The sequence below is a fragment of the Macaca mulatta genome, chromosome 12, assembly GCF_049350105.2.
Source record: "Macaca mulatta isolate MMU2019108-1 chromosome 12, T2T-MMU8v2.0, whole genome shotgun sequence".
Classification (NCBI taxonomy): Eukaryota; Metazoa; Chordata; class Mammalia; order Primates; family Cercopithecidae; genus Macaca; species Macaca mulatta.
The window spans coordinates 23,704,375-23,727,880 of record NC_133417.1 but is presented as its reverse complement, the minus strand read 5'-3'; the positions used below and the strand labels follow the sequence as shown (position 1 = coordinate 23,727,880).

The window sequence follows — 23,506 nt, the reverse complement described above, 5'->3', positions numbered from 1 at the left end:
TCAATACGACTGGTATCTTTATAAAAAAGGGGATATTTAACCACAAATACAGACACACACATAGGGAGAGTGCTAGTGAAGATGAAGTCAGAGATTGGAATGATGTAGCATTGCCAGCAAACCACTAGAAGCTGGGAGAGTCGCGTAGAACAGATTCTCCTTCAGTCCTCTGAAAGAACCAACTCTCCTGATACCTGGATTTCAGACTTCTAGCCTCCAGAGCTGGGGACAATGAGTTTCTCTCATTAAGCCATCATCCAGTGTGTGGTACTTTGTTATAGCAGTCTTAGCAAACGCCTGGTTCCTTAAACCATGCATTTCCATGCGTTTATTTTGTTTAAATAATAAAACGAGTCCCTCTTGTGACTCGTAGTTCTGTTCCATTTCAAAAAAACCAAAGGAAGATTTATTTAGAAGCTAGACATGATGAACTGGATCTTGCCCAAGGTCATAAAACCACAAAACCCTTTACAGAGCACAGAAGTCTGATTTTTCAAAGCTTGTCTCAAAAGATGGGTCACTCCTTAGTCATTTAGGCCACTGACAACTGCCCTGGACTCTTTTATATATATTAAGCTTATTATACGACTTATAATTGATGCTTTCACGTCATGGGAAGATCAAATGAATGCAGACAGCGAGTATGTTTCTGGAGGGAGAGCAGCGAGTATGTGTCTTGAGAGGAACAGCAGTGTTGACTGTGCTTTGCTACCTACTCTGGGTGCTGATTACATCTTTCTTTTGTGTAGGGAAATCGACTTGGAGCTATTTTGGGCTCAGTGTGGGCATCATTCTTTGTACACTCTGCTCCTTTCCCCCATGATTTTTCTATTGATGGGGGATTACTAAAGAATGAACGAAATGAAAGTGGCTTTTAAAAAATTTAAAATGACTCTCACTATGTACTGTGTATTTTCAGTCACATATTCATTAATTATTTCATGTCTCCACTGGAAGTTTTGGAGATGTGAGCCTTGTAATACCTACATGAATGCTTCTAAGATTATGCTAATTGTTCTGCTCTTTGCCTAACAACTTGCCAAGTATTGTCAGCCTCAGTGTGTCAGGTGGGGTCCACTCAAACATCAGGGCCCAAGTCAGGTAGTTCAGTGACTTTAATACTAGGAACTAGTTACAAAGGAGTTGGAATGGCTGGAAAGACAAACTGGAGAAGAAGGGGAACCCCAGAGAGTAGTAATAGCAGGAAGCCTCTACCATCTACCTCTAGGACTGGGGAGGAGCTGAGTTAACAAAGCCCTGGACCCACTGCCAGGGAAGAAGAACCGCAATTGCAGAGGAAAAGTGGCCATTGTGAAGAAGGTGATGGTGGAGAAATTGTCTGAATCAGAGGGGAGAGGATATGTTGGCTCCTCCTCTTATTCTACCAGTGCTCCCACTTTATCTCCTTATCTTTCATTGTCCTAATTCATTCTGGGCATGGTTAAATGAGCCCAGGAAATGCAGTTGGCAGGAATCAGCTTCCTGTGATATAGACAGAGTAAGAGAAGGACAAAAATGAATGAATCTGGGAGCAAGCAGGCAAATGACCAGCACATTAAGCCTAGCACACAATATGTTATACGTGGTTTGGGATAGCAAAAGACGAAGGCAGGTCAGAGAAGCCAGAACCAGGGGGTGGGCAAAGCCAATGAGGTATGACGGGTATTGCATACAGGAAGCGGGTCATAAACAGGAGTGGAATCAATAATACAGGAGACTAGTATATAAACATCATATATATGAGTAGAGAAGCATAAAACAGTCTCCTGGAGATCAAGGAAACAGGAAGTTATAGATTTTTCAGGATAATTCAGCCATATCCAGGAAACAGAACATCAACACACACAGGGAAGTAACAAACAGTCAATAGGCTTAGAGTGGTACAATTCATTATGCACTTGTAGGAATTCATTCCAAATAATAGGCTGAAATGTAGACATGAGAATCCAAAAAAGACATTTTCTTAGTTTTTGCCAATATCTTAGCTACGCTTTTTTGTTGTTGTTGTTGTTCTCCAAAGCAAGTTAACGCTCACGTCTGCTTGGAAATTGTATTTAGCAACAGCTGCCAGGGTGCAGTGGCTCATGCCTGTAATCCCAGCACTTGGGGTGGCTGAGGCAGGAGGTGACAGAACAAAATCCTACTAAAAAAAAAAAAAAAGTCAGGCACGGTGGCTCACGCCCATAATCCCAGCACTTTGGGAGGTCGAGGCGGGTGGATCACAAGGTCAAGAGATGGAGACCATCCTGGCCAACATGGTGAAACCCGGTCTCTACTAAAAATACAAAAATTAGCTGGACGTGGTGGCGTGCACCTGTAGTCCCAGCTATTCAGGAGGCTGAGGCAGAAGAATTGCTTGAACCCAGGAGGCAGAGGTGGCAGAGAGCTGACATTGGGCCACTGCTGTCCAGCCTATCGAGACTCTGTCTCAAAAAAAAAAAAAAAAAAAAAAAAGAAACGAAACTACTGAAATAGCTGATAATTAGCTTGCTTACTTGTTGTTACTCTTTCTCATTATGGACTATAAAGAAAAGTTATAACTATTTGAATTTTCTGCTGATTTGAAATTTCTATATAAACAGTACATTCCTGTTTGGTACTCAGAGGGCACTTATCTGCAAGAAAGGCAAAGAAAACGGAAAAGTTAATGAAAAAGGAATCATCCAATCCATGAACAGAACAAAACCATATACACAGTGAAGAAACTTACTTGTCTTACATTTTCTTCCTTGTATGACTTATCATTCATGGTAGTGACTACTTTGGGGCTTGAGTAAAGCTTCTCTAATTTATTCAATGTAACGTCACATGTGAAAAAGACACACAGATACTTTAGACATGATCATAACACTTTATCATTTATTTATTTATTTAGAGACAGAGCTTTGCTCTTGTTGCCCAGGTCGGAGTGCAGTGGTGTGATCTCAGTTCACTGCAACCTCTGCCTCCTGGGTTCAAGCGATTCTCCTGACTCAGCCTCCTGAGTAGCTGGGATTACAGGCACGCATCACCACGCCCAGCTAATTTTTTGTAATTTTAGTAGAGGCAGGGTTTCACCATGTTGGCCCGGCTGGCCTCAAACTCCTGACCTCAGGTGATCCACCCGCTTCGGTCTCCCAAAGTGCTGGGATTATAGGTGTGAGCCACCGTGCCTGGTCCATAACACCTTATTTAAAAATAATCTCTCTGGATCCATACAACTTGTCTGGGTAACTAAATTGAAAATTATTCCTTGTTTTAAATTAATTCAATTGAAACATTTAAAAATTTTTTTTGTTGCTAATCAAGCACTTTTTGGTGGAATCTAAATTAGCACGTGTAGGAGATGCCTGTTTCACTAATTATACAGGCATCTTGCAGTAATTAATGTTTGGGAGAAAGGAATGTCTTTTGCTTACTCTCTTATTCATCACAAAAATGTGAATTTTGGTAAGTAATAATGGAAGCATGTAGAATTACAGAAATACAAATGTATATAATTATCACAAAAAATGAGGCCAAAGGACTATTCGGATATAATGAGGCTGTGGTAGCTGTAATTATCTAGGAAATTAATAAAATTCATTCACCTAGAAATTATTAGTGAGTATCAAATATGTGTCAGCACTAGGCTGGGGTCTGAGAACATACAGATAAACCATAGTTCTGGCTTCAGGGAGTTATATAGACTAGAGATAAAACCTAACTACAGGGGCTGGGCACGGTGGCTCACACCTGTAATCCCACCACTTTGGGAGGCAGAGGCGGGTAGATCACCTGAGGTCAAGGAGTTTGAGACCAGCCTGGCCAACATGGTAAAACCCCGTCTCTACTAAAAATACAAAAATTAGCCGGGTGGTAGTGTGTGCACCTGTAATCCCGGCTACTCAGGAGGCTGAAGCTGAGGCATCTCTTGAGCCTGGGGCGGAGGTTGTGGTGAGCCGAGATCACGACACTGCATTCCAGTCTGGGTGAGTGAGACCCTGTCTCAAAAAACAAAACAAAACAAAACAAAGAAAAAAACCAAACCTAACTACAGGGTTATGAGAGATGACTACTGGCATGAAGCCACAGGTACAACAAAGGGGATGTGTCCCCAGGCAAAGGGTAGTCAGCAAGCCTGCAACCTCAGGGTTCCCAGATCTGAGCCTCTGGCTCTTGGCTAGCCAAACCCCAAGCCTTGGCCTTCTGCCATGGCAAGCTGCAGCCTGGTCTCCCACCTTGAGCTAACATTCAGCTGTTGTACACGTAGCCACGCTTCCTGCTTACCTGTCACTTCCAGTTCTCAAGGGCACCCTTTGCAAACTAAAAGCCACCCCTTTTCACTTTTTCACATCAAACAGATCATCTGGTCCTGTGGATTACATTTCTCAGAAATACCTCTGAACATTTGCCTGCTCTCCACCCCCACTGCCTCTGCAACAGTACAGGTGCTCACCATTTCTGACTTGTTCTGTCACATACTCACTTATCAGGTCTCCCCGTCTCCTGTTTTGACATGCTGTAAAGCAATTCGCCACTGGAAAAAAGGGCTGTCTCTCTCTCTCTTTTTTTGAGACGGAGTCTTGCTCTGTTGCCCAGGCTGGAGTGCAATGGCATGATCTCAGCTCACTGCAACCTCTGTCTCCCATGTTCAAGTGATTCTCCTGCCTCAGCCTCCCTAAAGGCTGGGATTACAGGTGCACACTACCAAGTCCAGCTAGTTTTTGTATTTTTAGTAGAGGCGGGGTTTCACCATATTGGCCAAGTTGGTCTCGAACTCCTGATCTCAGGTGATCCACCCGCCTTGGCCTCCCAAAGTGCTGGGATTCTAGGAGTGAGCCATCGTGCCTGGCCTCTCTTTCCAAAGTATGTCATTATTTTTCCCAAGACCCTTTGACAGTTCCTCATTTCCTACATACCGTGGTTCTCAAACTTGGATGTGCTCCAGAATTACATAGGAAATTTTTCATTTTTTTAGACGACGTCTTGCTGTATTTCTCAGGTTGGTTTCAAACTCCTGACCTCGTGTGATCCTCTGGACTCAGTCTCCCAAGTAGCTGAGATTATCGATGCATGCCACTGAGCCCAGCTGGAATTTTTTTTTTTTTAAACACAGATTCCTGTGAATCAAAATTTCTAGAAGTGAGGTCTGAGCAATCTGTATTTTTAACAAGTTATCCAGATGGTTCTTTACTGTCAGTCTGGTTCTAGCTGAGGGAGTTTTAGAATTACAAGGCAAAGTCCAAACTTAGCACACAAAGTCATTCACATCAACTCTTCCCCTGTACACACCCTATGTCATAGCCAGAGTTGTAACCCATTTCTTAAACACCCAGGGTTCTTTTAAGTCTCTGTGTCATTGCATGTTATTTTCTCTAGAATTGCCTTTAACCTCCTTTCCACCCTGGAGAGCATTCCCTAAGCCAACTTTGGAGCTTTCTCTGATCTCTAAGTTACAGTCCTCCTCTGCTTCTCAAACCCTGTGTTAATCACTTGTCATGGTGTACTTGAATTTTTACTTGTCTGTTTCCCTTTACTGTACTTTGACTTCAAAGGGTGGGGCTGCAAATTAGTCATCTCCTTAGAGTCTAGCCTTGTTCCTAGTTCCTAACTGGCACATAATATAAACGAATGAATGAAAGGAGAAATGAATGAAGAGAATGCTAGTTATGATAAGGAACTGGCTGTGTATGAGACGACTTCTCTTTATGAACTAAATATATGCCTTTTAATAAAATACTATCCACGTGTAGCTAGCACAAGCTCATCAGCATTTGAGATGATATGGAAACCAAAATAAACAAATGCTACCACAAAAACATAATGACTGCTTTCCCCAGTGCAGGATTGATGGAATCATCAAACATTGAGATTAATGTAATGTTTGGCAGATGTCCAGTGTTTTTATTTTTCATTTGCCTTTGTGTTCATTTATGGGCTAACAATATAATAAACACACACTCACAGTACATCTTTTTTTTTTTTTTCAAAGCCCAGTTTTTTTCATTGCATATTATTTGTTGTCGTCTTTTACAGTATCCCCTTACTTAGTGTTGGTAGTATTTTTTTAAAGAAATATAAATCCCTAACCACTAAGCAAGAAATGAGACTCTTAATTGCATTAGTTTACAGTTCAATGTGAGTGTAAATAAGAATTTTTTAATGGACTTTTTCCCCTTGTTTTTGCTTGCCTTACATTCATTATCCCTCTCTGGGTAATAAACATTTATTTTTTCCTTTTGTAACCACTCCTCCCCTTCTGTCCATGTGGTTCTTTAGTGGAGCTGGTGGTAGGGAGGCGGTATGAGATTCAAGTTTGGCCACCTGGAGTTACAGTGTTGTGCTCCGGCAGGACACCTGATCCAAGTAAGCCAGTGAGAGTCAGTCCCAGGAGTTTTGCTTGGACCGCTGAGGAAAAGTGTACTTTGCCCTGTGGTTGATGAACCATTAGGACATAAGCCATTGTTGCCACTGTGTGAGTAAGCTACCTGAGAATGAAGACAACACAGTGGCAAGCAACACCAAGAGAGAAAGAGAGGCAGATTCTGATGCCATTTTTGAGTCTTTGCATCCAGCTATGCCTGAATCCAATTTATCCCCTGGAATTTACACTTACTTGAGCTCCAACCACTTGAAAGAAAAAAATTTCTTTTTATTCTTAGCCTGATTTGAATTTGGCTTCTCTCATTTACTACCCAAAGTGTCTTGACCACTAGAATATTATGCCAGACTTTATAGCATCATTGAATTTGCTATTTTCCAGAAGAGTTGTGTGAATTTTCAATGTAGCTTTTACCTTCTATGAGTATCTAGAGATATATTTATGTAGAAGTACTCCACTAGCTTGTTGTGAGATCTTAAGTCACTTAATTTCTCTGTATCCTAGTTCCCTCATTTGCTAGACTACGGAGCTATAATGTTCCATCTGCAAAATTATTATTTTGTGAAATATTCTGGAATATCTGATACACTGCTAGAACTGACTGCTATTTAAGAACAATTGGCTGCTATTTAAGGATCATAATTCTCTAGGCATAAGTGCTGTGAGGGCACAGCGTGTGCATCAGGGGCTGGGGGGGTGGGGTGGAGCAGAAAGTAGGAGGAGAAAGTTTGATAAACTTCCTTTGGATAAACTGAAAACAGTCAAATAATTTATAATTTATTATATTATCATCATTAGCTTCTTCTATAATTAGGAGACTTGTTCCAAAAAGTGAGAATTGTCACAAGTTGTCAATTTCATCGAAGGATGAAAATGGATGCCTCATTAAAAAAAAAAGGAATCTCAGTCCAATTTCTTCTCATCACACTGGAATAAACTGCAGTTTTAGATTGAGATGAGGAAGAAAAAAAATCAAGGTACCGTTTGTACCATTTCCTGGATTTTCTCCTAACTGGCAAGGTCACATGTTTATATATTAGACTCCCAGTTTAACATACAGCAGACAATAACATTTTTTTTTTTTTTTGAGATGAGTCTCGCTCTGTCACCCAGGCTGGAGTGCAATGGCACCATCTTGGCTGACGGCAACCTCCGCTTCCCAAGTTCAAGCGATTCTCCTGCCTCAACCTCTCGAGTAGCTGAGATTACAGGCATAGGCCACCACGCCCAGCTAATTTTTGTATTTTTAGTAGAGATGGGGTTTCACCACGTTGTCCAGGCTGCTCTCGAACTCCTGACCTCGTAATCCACCCATCTCGGCCTCCCAAAGTGCTGGTCCACCCCTCCTTCTTTTCTCCCTTCTATCCTTCTCCCTTTTATTTCATTTTCTAAATATTAGACCATACTACAAATCAAAACTCACAAACTGATAGGCTGCAGTGTAGATACAGCTGGGAAAATGTTTTGTTTGCAGAACATCGGGGAAATTTAACATGAAAAACTGGAAGATCTCAATCCACATGGCCACATGGTAATAATATTATTAATGTTGCAGGGGCTTTCCAATTCAGTATGTCCTCTGTATCTCTACTATTTATACTGTCACTCATCCACCTTTCTGTATTACTGGCCTATTACCTATACACATTTGAGTTTATATTCTTCTGGCATTACTTAGCAACTTACTTTTTATATTTAACATTATAACATGGTATTATCAATTAGTATTTGATTCAGTTGCGTATAACCAAAAATGACAAATTATAATGGCTTAAACACTAAGGGTTTATTTTTCTGTCATACAAAATAAGTCTGGAGGTGGGTAGTCCAGGGCTAATATGACACTCCAGTGTCACAAGGTACCTGGGCTCCTTCTCGTTATCTTTCATAGGACATGGCTTCCAATCTCAAGGTCAGCTTGTCATCCATAATGGCCAAAGAGCTGTAGTTACCTTACCTGTTTCAGGCAGGAAGAAGGGTGGAGGGCAAGAAACAAAATGGTGCCCCTCCTAATTGAGTCAGCCTTCTTTAAAGATGTTTGCCAGATGTTCCACCCCACCCAGCTTTTTTTTTTTTTTTTTTGAGAGACAGGGTCTTGCTCTTGTCACCCAGCCTGGAGTACAGTGGCATGATCATGGCTCGCTGAGGCCTCAATCTCCCGGGCTCAAGTGATCCTTCCATCTCTGCCTCCCAAGTAGCTGGAACCACAGGTACAAGCCACCATACCCAGCTAATCTTTTCATTTTGTGTAGAGACAAGGTCTCACTATGTTCTCCAGGCTGGTCTGCAGTTTCCAACTCCTGAGTGCAAGTGATCCTCCTGCCTTGGCCTCCCAAAGTGCTGGGATTACAGGTGTGAGCCACTGTGCCTGGCCCAGCTACTTCTACTTATATCTCATTGGTCATAACTTGATCACACAGCCACATCCAGCTACAATGGAGATTGAGAAATGTAGTCTTTTGGCTGGGTGCACTGCATCTGAATAAAATCCAGGTGTTGCTACTAAGGAAGAAGGAGTAAGTGTCAATCTCTGCTCCATATCTCTCTAGGTTAATACAGACAGATGGAAGAGATTGCTAGTTGCCCCTCAAGATCCAGCCTTGCCTTCTGGGATAAGAAAGCCCTGAGATTTACCTGGCCACAGTGGCACTGGGAACAAACAATATATTTCTAAATACTCTGATTTTAAAATCTTTCATAATCACGATCTCTCCAACATCCGTATTTGTATATCTTTAGAATTCAACAAAATGAAATTTCTAAGTCTAATATATGTGAATGTTAAGTTTTAGTAGACACTGCTAGATAACTTTCCAGAAGGGTGTGGCAATTCACATCTCCATCAGTGATCAGCATGTTTATTTTCCATACAGCTCTGGATAGTTTTTCTATTTTAAAATATTCTCTTTTAATCTGTAATTTAAAAATGTATCTAAGTTAGTGGGAATTTAATTGCTCACGTAACCAAATCTTCCCACTAATGGCTATGGGTTTCTTCTTTTACTTAAGAAAGTCCTCCCCACCTTGAGATTATATAAACTTTTTTTTCTAAATTCCCTTCTAATTTCTTATAATTTACAGTTTTATTTTTGTTATTTGATTCATTTATTCTCTCAACAGATATTTATTGAGCACTTATTACATGCCAGACTCTCTTCAAACTTCAGTGGGAGTATTTTCTAACTGGGAGAGACAACCCTAGTTGATAAGAAACAAACAAACCAATAAGTAAAGAAGACATTTCCCCCAGAGAATTAACACTTGGTGACGGGGGAGACAGTGAGACAGGCTACTCTACATTGCGTGGTCAGGAAAGGCTTCTCTGAGGAGGCAAGTGATTCTGGATTAATTGATGACTGGTGGAGAAGTGCGGGTAGTGAACGCAGGTGGGAATAGCCTGGTGGGTGTGAACAGCAACAAGAAGGTTAATGCAGCTTAATGGAACGTGGGTGAAGATGAGACAAGCTGAACACTGAGGTGGGCACCAGAACATGGGGGGCTTTGTAGGTCCCAAAAAAGGGGTATGGATTTTATTGGATACTAGAAATTTGTCATCCATTTTTATATATAACAGGAAGTGTATATGTTTGCGCAAGTGTGTGTGTGTGTGTGTGTGTGTGTGTGTGAGACAAGGGAGATAGGGCATAACTTTTCTTTCAAACTGAGAGTCAAAATTGAAACTATTCATTCTTTACAGGCAGTGAGGGGATTAGGATTCTATCCCACAGAATCTCACCTCATTTCAAACGTTGTACAGACATTATCGCTCTGTGAAATATATTTTCAGGCTGGGTGTGGAGGCTCACGTCTGTAATCTCAGCACTTTGGGAAGATGAGGCGGGTGGATCATTTGAGGTCAGCAGTTCGGGATCAGCCCGGCCAACATGGTGAAACCCCGTCTCCACTAAAAATACAAAAATTAGCCAGGCGTGGTGGTACATGTCTGTAATCCCAGCTACTTGGGAGGCTGAGACAGGAGAACTGCTTGAACCCAGGAGGCGGAGGTTGCAATGAGTCTAGATCACGCCACTGCACTCCAGCCTGAGCGACAGAGCAAGACTCCGTCTCAAAATATATATGTATATGTATACATACATATACATATATATTTTTTTTCAATGAAATCAAGCATATAATGACTATTTTTATCCCAGCATCTTGGCTTGTTCAGACTGCTATAACAAAGTATCCCTAGTGGAGCATCACCAATCTGAAAATCCAAAATCCAAACTGTTTCAAAATCTGAAATCTTCTGAGCACTGACATGACACCACAAATGGAAAATGCTACACGTAAATACTTATATACAAATTTTGTTTCACACACAAATTAAAAATACTGTATAAAATTACCTTCAGGCTATGTGTATAAGGCATATATGAAATATAAATGAATTTTGTGTTTATGCTTGGGTCTCACCCCCAAGATGTTTCATTTTGTATATGTGCATATTCCCAAATCTGAAAAAATCCAAAATCTTAAATATTTGTAGTCCCAAGCATTTTGGATAAGGGATATTCAATCCCTTATACAAAAACAATTTATTTATAAATAATAAAAATTTAGGCTTTGTAAAAAATAGAAATTTGGCCGGGTGTGGTGGTTCACACTTGTAATCCCAGCACTTTGGGAGGCCAATGCAGGTGGATCACTTGAGCTCAGGAGTTTGAGACCAGCCTAGTCAACATGGTGAAACCCCATCTCTACCAAAATTACAAAAATTAGCAGGCCTTCGTGGCGTGCATCTGTTGTCCCAGCTACTCGGGAGGCTGAGGCAGGAGAATTGCTTGAACCCGGGAAGCAGAGGTTGTAGTGAGCCAACATTGAGCCATTGCACTCCAGCCTGGGCGACAGAGTGAGACTCCAGTTCAAACAAACACACACCGTAGAAATTTCTCATAGCTCTGCAAGCTGAGATGTCCAAGATCCAGATGTGAGCAGATGTACCTTTGGTGAAGGGCTGCTTTCCAGTTCATAGATGGCTGTCTTCTTGTGTCCTCACACAGTGGAAAGGGTAAGGCAGTTCTTTGGGGTCTCTTTTAAAAGGGAACTAATCCTATTCATGAGGGGTCAGCCCTCATGACCTAATCACTTCTCAAAGGCCCCACTTCCTAATACCATCACCCTGGGGGTTAGAACTTCTTTTTTTTTTTTTGAGACGGAGTCTCGCTCTGTCACCCAGGCTGGAGTGCAGTGGCCGGATCTCAGCTCATTGCAAGCTCCACCTTCCGGGTTTACGCCATTCTCCTGCCTCAGCCTCCTGAGTAGCTGGGACTACAGGTGCCCGCCACCACGCCCGGCTAGTTTTTTGTATTTTTTAGTAGAGACGGGGTTTCACCGTGTTAGCCAGGATGGTCTCGATCTCCTGACGTCGTGATCTGCCCGTCTCAGCCTCCCAAAGTGCTGGGATTACAGGCTTGAGCCACTGTGCCCGGCCGCAAGAATTTCAACATATGAATTGGTGGGGGGATGAGAGAACACAGACATTCAGTCTATAGTCCCCAGGGATGTGGCCACTGAATAAAATATTCTAGAACTGCATTTTAAAACCAGGGTAGAGGCAGTTTATAAGTCAAATAAGAAAACCAGTTTTACTTATAGTCACATAAAACTTCTGATAAAACACAACCCTAGTTGATAAGCCATTTATTTACTGGACTTGGCTCTGAAGAAATGACTTTTGGCCAATCCTAAAAATGAAATCTACTCACAAAGGGCAAGAGATGCCACCAGTGAAGACATTTAAAACAATGTGCTGTAGGCTTTGAAGGCAAGTCTAGAGAAGAGCTTCTAAAAATATTTTGCACAATGGTAGCATCAAAAGTGTAGGCACACAGGCCCCAAGATAACACCTGGGAAGAGGACAAGCTTTTGTGTGTTTCATTTTGTATGTTTAAGTAATAAGTCAGTCATGACTTTATAACTAAACCATTTTCCTCTTGATCTGTCCATAATAAAATCACTCTGTAATTTACAATAGGTTTCTTACAAAATTCAAGCTTTATGACAACCCTATAGGTTAAATATTCCTGTCAATTTTATAGATGAAGAAACAGAGTAAGTCAAAGAGTTCATACTCAATTCAAGTCTTTTGATTATAAAATCGGTGCTCTCCCTACACAGTAAGTTAGTTGCTAAGATCAGTCCCTCCCCTCTGACCACTAGGCTGCATGGGGTACCTCGACCACTTATCTGCTTTGAATTGATGCTCTCTGTGAATCTGGTTCATCTGCCAATTTGCAAAGTCATCCCTGTAGTACGCACCTAAGTTGATTTTTAAAATACTATTCTTCATCTTAAAATAATGGAAATTGAGTGGTATGAATTTCCTGGATACTTTTTAAGATCGAAAGACAATTTGCTAATTTGTCGTTATAATTAAAGAGCCCCTAAAAGGCGTAAGAACTAGATTTTGGTTTAGACTCTGTTCCTTAGTTTCTTTAAGATTTTGGAGTCCGGGAGTGGTGGCTCACGCCTGTAATCCCAGCACTTTGGGAGGCCGAGACGGGCAGATCACAAGGTCAGGAAATCAAGACCATCCTGGCTAACAAGGTGAAACCCCGTCTCTACTAAAAATATACAGACACACACACACATACACACACACACAAAAGCCGGGCGTGGTGGCAGGCGCCTGTAGTCCCAGCTACTCAGGAGGCTGAGGCAGGAGAATCGCATGAACCCAGGAGGCGGAGCTTGCAGTGAGCCGAGATCGTACCACTGCACTCCAGCCTGGGTGACAGAGCGAGGCTCCATCTCAAAAAAAAAAAAAAAGACATTGGGAAAAATCACTTAAACTCTACGGGCTTCTGTACCACTTAGGCTTCTCAAATTTGATGCAAGTAACGGGAACTTGCTATGGCTTACTTGAGCCACAGGAGAAAGATACTGCAAGAGTCACAAATGCTTGAAAGGTTGGGAACAGGTTTGGAAATGGGTAAGAACCAAGCACCAGGTTGACCTGAACTGAAAGGAAACTGAGGTGCTATCAGGGAGAAATATGAAATGAAGGATGAAATGTGTCTGACATCCTTTGCTTCTGTGTTTGGAGATGAGTAAGCAGGGAGGGGGTGCATATGCAAACGGGGTGGTCAGAAATGCTTTGGCCAGATGTGTATCTGAAGGCTATGTGCAGCTGAGGAAGGCTGGGCCACCACAGGAGCAGAGAGGCTGGCCAATTTGGCATGCAGCAAACAGGAAGTAGAAGTGATCTGAAGCAAGCAGTGGGTAGACAAGATTATGAGGAATAAGCGCCAATGACATTTTCAACAAGCATTGAAAGCTTCCAAATGCTTCTAACAGTTGCTGCCTTTACAAACACAGGACAGTCTTGACTATGTGAGACTGTGACAGTCTCCTCATGCCTATGAAATGACAGATAGTACTTAGCACTGACATGAGCTTCATATTTGAAGGCAACAAACTTCTGAACCACATGTAGCTTCTGAAATCAAAAGATGCAAACTGGCAGGCCACAGGTCAGATATGACACGCAGAAAAAAATGAGTTACTGTCTTAGTCTAGTTTGTGCTGCTTACAGAATATCAGAGACTGGGTAATTTATAAAGAACAGAAATTATTTTTCATAGTTGTAGAGACTGGGAAGTCCAAGATCAAAGGGCCATCATCTGGTGAAGGCATCCCTGCTGTGTCAAAACACTGTGGAAGGCATCACATGGGCAAGAGAGAGGGAAGGAGGGCAAACTCCTTTTTATCAGGCACCCAGTCCTGTGATCCATTTATGAAGACAGTGTCCTCCTGGCCTAATCACTTCTTAAAGCTCCCACCTCTCAGCACTGTTGCATTGGAAATCTCTTACACATGAACTTTGGGGGAACACATTCAAACCGTTACAGTAACCAAGGATAAAAATGCAGATTTCAGACTTCTCTTGGGGAAAAAAAAAGGCTCTGGCAATACCAGGCCTGTATTTCCACATGGCAACAGTTGTCTGCTGCCTTCTGTTGGGTTGTGGGCTCTTCACATTGCCATCCCTCCTTATGGCCCCCTTCACTCATAACAGTACCTGCCTAGACCTCGAAGCACTAGTTTCCAACCCTGCTTGAGTTAACCACTTCCATGACAACGGTGCAAGGCCAGAGTGTGGGCAGCCATCTTGAGGGTTACTGGCATGGGCTGCCCAAGTGACCAAAGGTATTAACCTCTGCTCTTGGAACTTTTTTAGTAGGATCTCTTCACTCCTGACTTACTACTTGTAACTGCTGGAAACAATCATTTATTCTACCCCTACTAAGCCACATCTGTCTTTTCTGTCAGAGCCAATCTTCAAGCATATGCTTCCTCAAAGGACTTTAATTACCAGATAGTAGAAGTGGGAGCAAAGAATCCCCATCTAGCACCTTCTAAAAGGTAGTGGAGAAACCAACGACAACAAATCTGAGAAAACCAGTTGTTTGACTTCTTTGAAAACAACCTCTAAGAAAAGCCTTCTCTTGTGAATAGCTGTAGACATGCTGGACACTAATTAATGATGATGCCCTTTAGTGAGTCTCCTCTGCACATACCTGATTCCATCTGGATGCTGACCCTCACATACTTCTATCCCTGAACTCTGGAACACAGCGTATCATACAATGTATGATTTAATCTGGACTCTGCTGGAGCCATTCTCTACAAAGCAGCCACAACTTTTTCTTGCCTAAATCCTGTCAAGTTGCTTAATTTTTATTTTTAAACCATTACCATAAATCTACTTTATCAAGCTGCTTTCAAGATAAACTTTAAAATGCTTAGAGCAGTCGACAAATTCTTGCACTGTTTGACTCTTCCTTATCTCTCAGGCTTCCTCTCCCATTGCATCTTCTCTGACTCTTTCGTTTTGACCATATGGATCTTCTTTCAACTTGTAGAAGATGCCAAGCTTGCTCCTGCCTCAGGTCCTTGATACTTGCTGTTCACTCTCCTGGGAGGCTCTTCCTCCCAGCTCAGCTTTTAAATACCAGCTGGTCAGACTCCTTCCCTGCCTTCCACCTTCCTCCCATTCTCCCACTCCTTGCCCTCATTTCTCAGAGTCCTCAGCTCTCCTTTCTACTGCTCTTAACACAATTTGTCTGTTTTCCGCTAATCTGCAAACTCTACAAGAGACCTCAACTATTTTGTCCCACCGAATACTCAGAGTCAGCACAGTCCCTGCCATAACAGAGTAGGTAAGCAATACTTACCTGCCAAGTGAATAAATGAAACACCCGATTCCATCCCCCAGGCCAGCTTAATACCACATTAGATGATCTCACGGACTGAATAAGACATCCTTCCTTTTAAAGAATATTTTTATTTTAGCTTCACATTAGCAAACTCAGAATGGTTTATTGTTAAGATCAGCCTGGTAGAGAGGAAAGCTATTAACCTTCTAGGGTCCTAAAGTGGAACTAGGAACTGATTAGATACGCAGATTTTCAGGCATTATTTCAGACAGCCCAGTCAGAGAATTCTGGGGGTGTGGCCCAGCAATCTGTTTTAACAAACCTTTCGGGTGATTCTGACACACACTAAAGTTTGAAAGGTTTCTTTAAGGCTTTCCAGTTTTCTTTTCTTTTTTTGGAGGGATGGTGGTGGTGGTGGGGGGGTCTCCCTATGTGCCCAGACTGATCTCGAACTCCTAGCCTCAAGCTATCCTCTCCTCCCACCTCGGCCTTCCAAAGCATTGAAATTACAGGCCTGACCCACTGCGGCCCGCCTCCGTCTTTAACTTAAAAAAAATTTTTTTTGGGGGGGCTAAATCCCTTCTATTATCCCGCTAGTAGAATCTTACTACTCCTGAGGGTAATCTTTGTCATAGTCCAAAAGCCTTGAATAAAGGCTGTTTGTAGTTTTGCAGAATATATTCCTGGGCGGTTTGCCTTCCTCAGGAGCTCAGGCCTTGGGAGGTGGGGGTTGGAGGGCAGGGCTACATTCTGAAGTCCTGTAACAACGCACAAGTACAACTGAATAAAACTCGGAACAAAGGCATCAGGGCCACGGTGCAAGCCTTTGTTCATCCGTTCCCCGACTGCTCACCCTGTGTGATATCGCTCTTTTCCACCCAGAAAAGCAGCCACTCAAGTTTTAAGAATGGATGCATGCCGCGGACGTTTTCGATTAGGCCGTTTTCTCCCAGGCACTGGAGGATATTCGTGGCTGCAGGAGGCGCTTCCACTCTTTCCTCAACCTAGCAGAGAAGTAACTGAAACTAACCCAAGGGCTACCACCGAAAAGCCCCTTCCAGCTTCAGAAGCAGAACTAGAAGCTCGGCTAGACTTCTCCGTCTCTACCCTCCTGGAAAACCCGCTGTGGATTTCACTAACTTCAGGATCGGAGCCCCGGCAGGCGAACGCACCTTATTGCGCATGCTCGCTAGCCCCTCCCGCTCGGAGCGGAAGGGGGAGTGCTCGGGGCCTGGGCCTGGCCTGGCCGGGGCGTCGGCACCGGCGGCCATCTTGGCTTCCCGGGGAAAGGCGGCGTGAGGGGAAGAAGTTGTAGGGTGGGGGCAGGAGTGGGGAGGAGGGAAGAGAGAGGGGGAGGAGGCCGCGGCGGGGCAGGGCGGGGACTGCCTGCCTGCTTGGGTTGCGGAAGTGATAGCCGCTGACCGAGCCTGCTGCTTTCTTGCTACTGCTTCGGCTTCCCGGCTACCCCCCGGACGGTGAAGGCGGCCCGGCTGTGGATGGTCAGATAGCGCCTGTCTCCCGCCGCCAATCTCTGGCCCCTAGCAGCACGGAGCAGACGGCGGCAGCAGCAGCAGCAGGCGAGGAGGAAGATGGCGGGACGGCTGCCGGCCTGTGTGGTGGACTGTGGCACGGGGTAAGGGGGCTTACGGGCGGGGGTGGGGAAACTGAGGCGGAGGAAGGAAAATGGCGGGGGAGGGAGGAGGCCGGGAAATGAATGGTGCGGCGAGGTGCTGCCGCCGGCTGTCAGTCCTAGACTCGCCGGCCAGCGAGGGGTGGGGCCCGGAGCCAGGGCCTCGCCGGTCCCCTCGTTTCTCCCTCCTAGGACTGGGGCGGGGGCGCGGGCCCCAGATTCAACCCCCAACCCTCCCTGCAGCTTCCTCCGCGCGACCCCTCCCGGCCCTTCCCCCACGGCGGTGGGCAGTGCCGCCCAGAGAGTGCTAGGGACGGTCGTCTTAGGGGTGGTCCCCGGGCCCGACCCATCCGGCTTTGCTTTCCCTCCGTGTCCCTTTTTGCCAGTCGGTGTGGGGACCCAGGGGCCGAGCTCGGGGACTGGCCTGGTAGAGGAGCTAGAAAAGAGAAGCGCTCCTGGTAGGTTTTGCAAGATCGCTGTGACAACATTCTGCCCAGGGTGTGGGTGGGGAAAGGGAAGAATCGGACTCTGAAAATGGGAACCTACAGTGGGGTTTTCATTTGACCACCCACCTTCTCCTTTCGACTCCCGGTCATTGCCATCTCCCTCTGCGTTTCAACCGGTGAACCGAGTCACATTTTAATTCGAGGGAGAAAGATGTCATGTGTTACTTCTGTAGCCTCAAAAAAGTCCCCCAGTGAGCAAGCGCGCTGTAACTTCCTTAGTTTTGTCAAAGCCGCTTCCTGCTTTCAGTCTTTTATACCCTTATAAGGTAGTTTTTAGTTTCCAACCTGAACACATCTTATTAGAACTTTTAAAATTAAGCAGATTTTAAAGAGACTGAATTACAGGTGCTTGGTATCCATTTATATGACTTAAAAAATGTGCTTATGTTTCATGGAGAGGGGAGAAAGGAAGCACCCTGGGAAATAAACTAATTTAAGTTGTATTCGTTCATTCTGTAAAGGTATCTTGAAGGAAGCAGAAAGGTATAGAGGTATATAGGAATGTGTTTAAGTTGCAAGTAGTTACTCCTAGATCTGTAGGGTAGTTTGCTAAAATGTAGAATGGCTTAAAAGTGATCTTTCATTTTGTATTAATAGACATTTTAGAGAGTTGTACCACACTCATAACTACATAGAGAATAGACTACTCTTATTTTAATGTAGAATCACTGCTTCACGATGACTTATAGGAAGGGTTTTTTTTTTTTCTGTTCTGATTACATCTCTCCAATTCCCAAAACACTCCCAATTTTTTTTTTTTTTTTTGAGGGGGAAGGCAGTGAGAGGCTTGTTTTTTTATTAATTATAATTATTAATTTCATTATTGTTACTTAAAAGATTGTGTGTCCTTCACTCTTTACGTGAAATTTCTTTAATCTTCATTCTCATAACTAGCTAGTGTGGCAGTTTCTAAAATCCCAATTAGGTAGAGAGAAACAACCAACTTCTTAATATTCTCCCTAGGAAAGCACTAGCCTAGATTAGCCTTGGAACTTCCATGTATTTTATTGATGAACACTTTATTATAAAGTTTTTCATGAACACTTTATTATAAAGTTTTTTCTTAATTGGTTCTCATTTCTCGGAACCAATAGTTTTTTTTATTTCCCCCTTCTTAGTCTAATTGATGAGTAGTTTTATGTCTAAGTTCAGTTTTAAAATTAGATTTGGCCTGAGTCAGTAGGATAGAACTTTTTAAATGTGTTTTGTTAAAGTGACGAATATTGCTACATAATTAATGCTTTAGAAATTACTGAGTTGTCAAAAAAAATAGTGTAAATAACTGTGGCCCTAAGAAATAATATGGTAACATCTCAAGTAGTATGTTACTTTTCTAATCTCCATTTTTCCCTCTTTGAAATAGTTTCGAATTAGTATACAGGATGTCTCATTGAGGTCATCTGTCCTTAAGTGACCTCCTTTCCTAAAGGGCAACCTTGAATTTAAAACATGCTGAATGACCAGTAGGATCGGGGAGAGGGGTTCAATTTAACCTAGAGTATTTCTGTTTTAAAATTACAATTATTACAATAGTATATTTTTAAGTTATTACACTGGTTTCTCTGATAAGGAGAGGTTGTTAACTGCACTTTGATGATTTGAATGGAACTGATTAGGAGTCCCCTTGCCACCTCCCTCTCTTTACCATTTGTCACAATCTGAAATTCCCCCTTTAGAGTTTCAGTTATTTTGGTCCTCAAAAGGCTTTTTGGTCTTGCAAGTTGCCAGTGGTGCCTCCTGGGAAGTTACACTTTCAGCTTTATTAGCACATGGAGGATAAGTCCTTGAGGTCGAGGACCCTGAGATAAGCATCTCTAAGTATGGCCTTAACAGGGAGCTTTTACATTTCAAAATTCTGTGGGCCCCGAATGCAAATTGTGCACCTATAATTTGTCTATTTCTTTATGCTTTAGAGAATGCATTCAGTTCTTAGGTCTCTAAATTACAATTACCCACTTAGCTTAAGTAAAAAGTTGTAACCTGAATCAGGTTGCTCATTTCATTCGTTATATAAATTAGGGAAAAGGTGGCTGGAAAAAAGTGGCCATCTGTAAAACTTGATCGTCTTAGATAAGAAAGCTTTTAAGAGTTAGGAAACTTGAAACTTAATCCCAAAACTTGTCGGGATCGTCCAGCAGAACTCAACATATGAATCACCTAGATTCAGGTCATAAAAGAGAATGCTTATTTTGAAAAGAATTTGAAAAGAAATACTTCATTCACATTGATACCCTTATCTACACACTTTTTTGGTTTGTATTGGAAAGTATTGTAAAATACAATTTGGGCACATAGATTCCCATTGATGGCTTAAAAACTAAACAACAGAACTCAAACTTGCTATTAGTGGTGAAGAAAGCATTTTTTTTAAAAGGCATTCACAAACATTTAAAAAAAAAAACCATTGTAACACTTGTACGATCATCCTAAGGCTTTTTTTTTTTCTGGGCAGTGGAGGGGATCATTTTTTTAAATGTGTTTTTTGTTTTTTCGTTTTTTTTTTTTTTTTTTCCTGAAATGGAGTCTCGCTCTGTCGCCAGGCTGGAGTGCAGTGGCACGATCTTGGCTCACTGCAACCTCCACCTCCCAGGTTAGAGCAATTCTCCTGCCTCAGCCTCCTCAGCCTCCTGAGCAGCTGGGACTACAGACGCATGCCGCCACGCCCAGTTATTTTTTGTGTTTTTAGTAGAGATGGGGTTTCACCATGTTGACCAGGATGGTCTCGATCTCCTGACCTTGTGATCCGCCCGCCTCGGCTTCCCAAAGTGTTGGGATTACGGAACTGAGCCACCATGCCCGACCTTAAATGATTTTTTAAAATGCATGTTTTTACTCAAGTTTCTCCATCATTCAGGCCAAATGAGGGGACTCCTTATATACTTTTGTTAAATTGTAGCTCAGTTACAGAACTGCATTGTGAATTTCCTTTTCCCTTTTATGTCTTTTTTTTTTTCCCTGTGGTAAATACAATATTGGTAAATTAGTTTCATTGATTATGATAGCAGAGGTTAATATAGCCTTATGGTCAAAGTCTTGGATATATTCATATCTGGAGTGGATTAAGGAATTTTGCTAATTGACTTCAACTTCTTAGCAATCTTATAATGTAAGCATAAATATTTTGTAGGAGTCAGTGAAAGAGGAGCTGTTCATCTTGTGGCCACATCCTAGCAATTAGTGCAGATAAGAATGATCTTGTTTGAAGAGCAGTAGGGAAAAGCTGGGTAAATGAGGGAAATGTATGTGGGAAGTTCATGTTTCTTCCATAAATTCTGTGCATATTGTTTAATAATAATGCTGTTTCTTTTTTTTTTTTTTTTTTGAGATGGAGTTTTGCTCTCGTCTCCCAGGCTGGAGTGCAATGGCATGATCTCGGCTCACTGCAACCTCCCTCTGCCTCCTGGGTTCAAGTGATTTTCCTGCCTCAGCCTCTGAAGTAGCTGGGATTACAGGCGCCTGCCACCATGCCCGGCTAAATTTTGTATTGTTAGTAGAGACGGAGTTTCACCATGTAGGCCAGGCTGGTGTTGAACTCCTAACCTCAAGTGATCCACCCACCTCATCCTCCCAGAGTGCGGGGATTACAGGCATGAGCCACTGCACCTGGCCGAATAATGCTATTTCTTTAGCCATCTCCAAAGGCAGAAATACTCACAATATCTTAACCAAAAAGCACTCATTGAAATTCTTATTCCTTGATGAGTCATGTTTTGCATGCTGTTTGAAGTAAGTACAACAGACATGCTCCTGGTGAGAAGTCAGATTCTTACTTAGACTTAGCGAAAAACTCACCCTCCTTTCCTGCCTGCCAGTTTCGTGTTGAGATATTGACTTTGGATTGCAAATACTATATGGCGGTGAATGAACTTTCAGGCTCATTGTAAAACACAGTTCAGAATTTTAGGCACAGAAGGGAAAGGTCTGATAGAGGACCTGCTGACCATGCTTTCTGTGACACCTATTTTTTAACCTAATTTTATAAGTGAGAAAACAGAATTAGAGAATTTAAATTACTTTTTTGATGCTGTCTACCTGGCAGGTGGTTCAATCTGCTATTTGGACCTGAGTTCTTCTGTATTTAAGTCCTGTGTTCTCTCTGTTAACACTTTGGGGACTCCTGACTGCCTTTTCAGAACTTTATGTGTTGCTTCATTTTTGTTAGTGAAGTTAACTCTATTTCTGTTTAAAGAACTCTTACAAAAAAAAAAAAAACTCAGCCTTATGAATTTGATTCACCTAATTAGAGAAACCCCTCTGTGTAATCATTCTTACCTGGTTTAGATTCCCCCCCGCCCCACCCGGATGTGTGAATGCCTAGACTATTTCCTTGTTACTTTGCTTAAATTTAATCTCTAGAAAAAAATTACTCTCTAGGTTGTGTTTCTCAGGAAATAATAATAGCTAGCATTTATCAATAATTGTATGTCAGGCCCTGTGCTAAATGCTTTATATTATCTCAACTTTATATTATCTTAACTTTCACAAAAGATAACCTGGAAAGTATTGTCTTTGTTTTATAGGCTAGAAAATTTAGACTTAAGAGAGGTTAAGCTACTTACCCAAGATACTGTAGCAAGTAAGTGTGTCTGAGCCTCTACACTAGATCTTCCTTCTGTAGAAGATAAACCTTTGACATGGCTTGGTGGATAGTAGGAATTCAAATCTTTGTTGTGTGGATGAATGAAGAATTAGGAGTATGGTTTTTTAAAAAAACTACACATCAGAAACACTCCATACCCAGTGACTCAGAATCTCAAGGGTTGGGCTGTGAATATTCATTTACATAGGCTTCCTAGATGATTCTTCAGCAGCCCATTCAAGGGCCAACTTTGCAGAAATTCTGAAACCTAGTATTAGCAGTGGAGATGGAGCGGAAGAGATAAGTTAGAAAAAGATTGTTTTTTTCTTTTCTTTTTACGTTTCTTCTGGCAGTTATATTTTGGGTTATTTTATTTATGGATAGCAAAGGCTTTGTGGTCGTCTGTTTTTGAGTTCAAGCTCTATCACTTAATAGCTATATGACTTTATACACTTCAACCTCTGCAGGTCATATTTCTTCCCATCTGTAATTTGGAGATGATAGTGTATACCATATAGGTTTTTTTTGTTTGATTTTGAGACGGGGTCTCTTGCCCAAACTGGAGTTCAGTGGCAAAATCATGGCTCACTGCATCCTTAAACTGCTACGTTCAAGCTGTCTTCCTACCTCAGTACCCCGAGTAGCTGGGACTACGGGCACGTGCCACCGTGTGCGGCTACTTTTAAAAATTTTTTGTTGAGATGGGGTCTCACTGTGTTGCCTCAGGCTGGTCTCAAACTTCTAGGCACAAGTAATCCTCTTGCCTTGGCTTCTCAAAGTGTTGAGATTATAGGAGGGAGCCACCACGCCCAGTGGTTTTTTTTTTTTTTTTTTGATAATGCATGACAATGGTTCGGTACAGTGCCTGACACACAGTAAGAGCACAGTATGTTATACTAATCAGTTTTTTTTTTTTTTTGAGTTTAAGTTCTTAAAGAAAGGAATACAGTATGCTATGCTTATTTTCTTATCTCCTGCAGGCTTTGGCCTACCTACCACACATAGTTCTCGCACAGTCAAAATGTTTTTGCTGATTTGAGAGATTGAAGGATGTATAGCTAGGACTTGGCAGTTGATTCCAGTGGATTGTAAATAGGCATCAATGAATATTTCAAGATTGTAAGCCTGAGTGGTTGGGACAATAAGGGAGTTAGTTTTAAGAAGCTGAGTAAAATTGGAATTTGTTGTTGAATTTGGAATGATGATTTATAATCGGAAACATTCTAGAGGAAATTAAAAATACAGGAGCTTTGGGAATGAAGGTGGATATTTGGGAATCATAAT

General features: G+C 42.3%; 1 protein-coding gene and 1 long non-coding RNA gene across 11 annotated transcripts in view; one reads left to right on the top strand and one right to left on the bottom strand.

Moving 5' to 3' along the window:
* Positions 1-17,871, bottom strand: part of LOC106992551 (uncharacterized) — a 134,125-nt gene extending 116,254 nt beyond the window's left edge. For 7 of the 9 annotated variants that reach the window (XR_013401963.1, XR_013401967.1, XR_013401962.1 and 4 more), the window contains exon 1: positions 17,710-17,827. This is a non-coding gene — a long non-coding RNA (uncharacterized LOC106992551). Of the gene's footprint in view, positions 1-4,447; positions 10,248-16,360; positions 16,585-17,709 lie in introns of those variants that run through there. The other 2 variants (XR_013401959.1, XR_013401961.1) reach the window with 2 other exon arrangements.
* The window catches only part of ACTR3 (actin related protein 3), a 71,750-nt gene continuing 65,131 nt past the window's right edge, over positions 16,888-23,506 (top strand). For both annotated transcript variants that reach the window (XM_015109946.3, XM_077956869.1), the window contains exon 1: positions 16,888-17,140. In XM_015109946.3, coding sequence (XP_014965432.1) covers positions 17,097-17,140 — 44 coding nt within the window. In that variant the 5' untranslated portion in view covers positions 16,888-17,096. The remainder of the gene's footprint in view (positions 17,141-23,506) is intronic.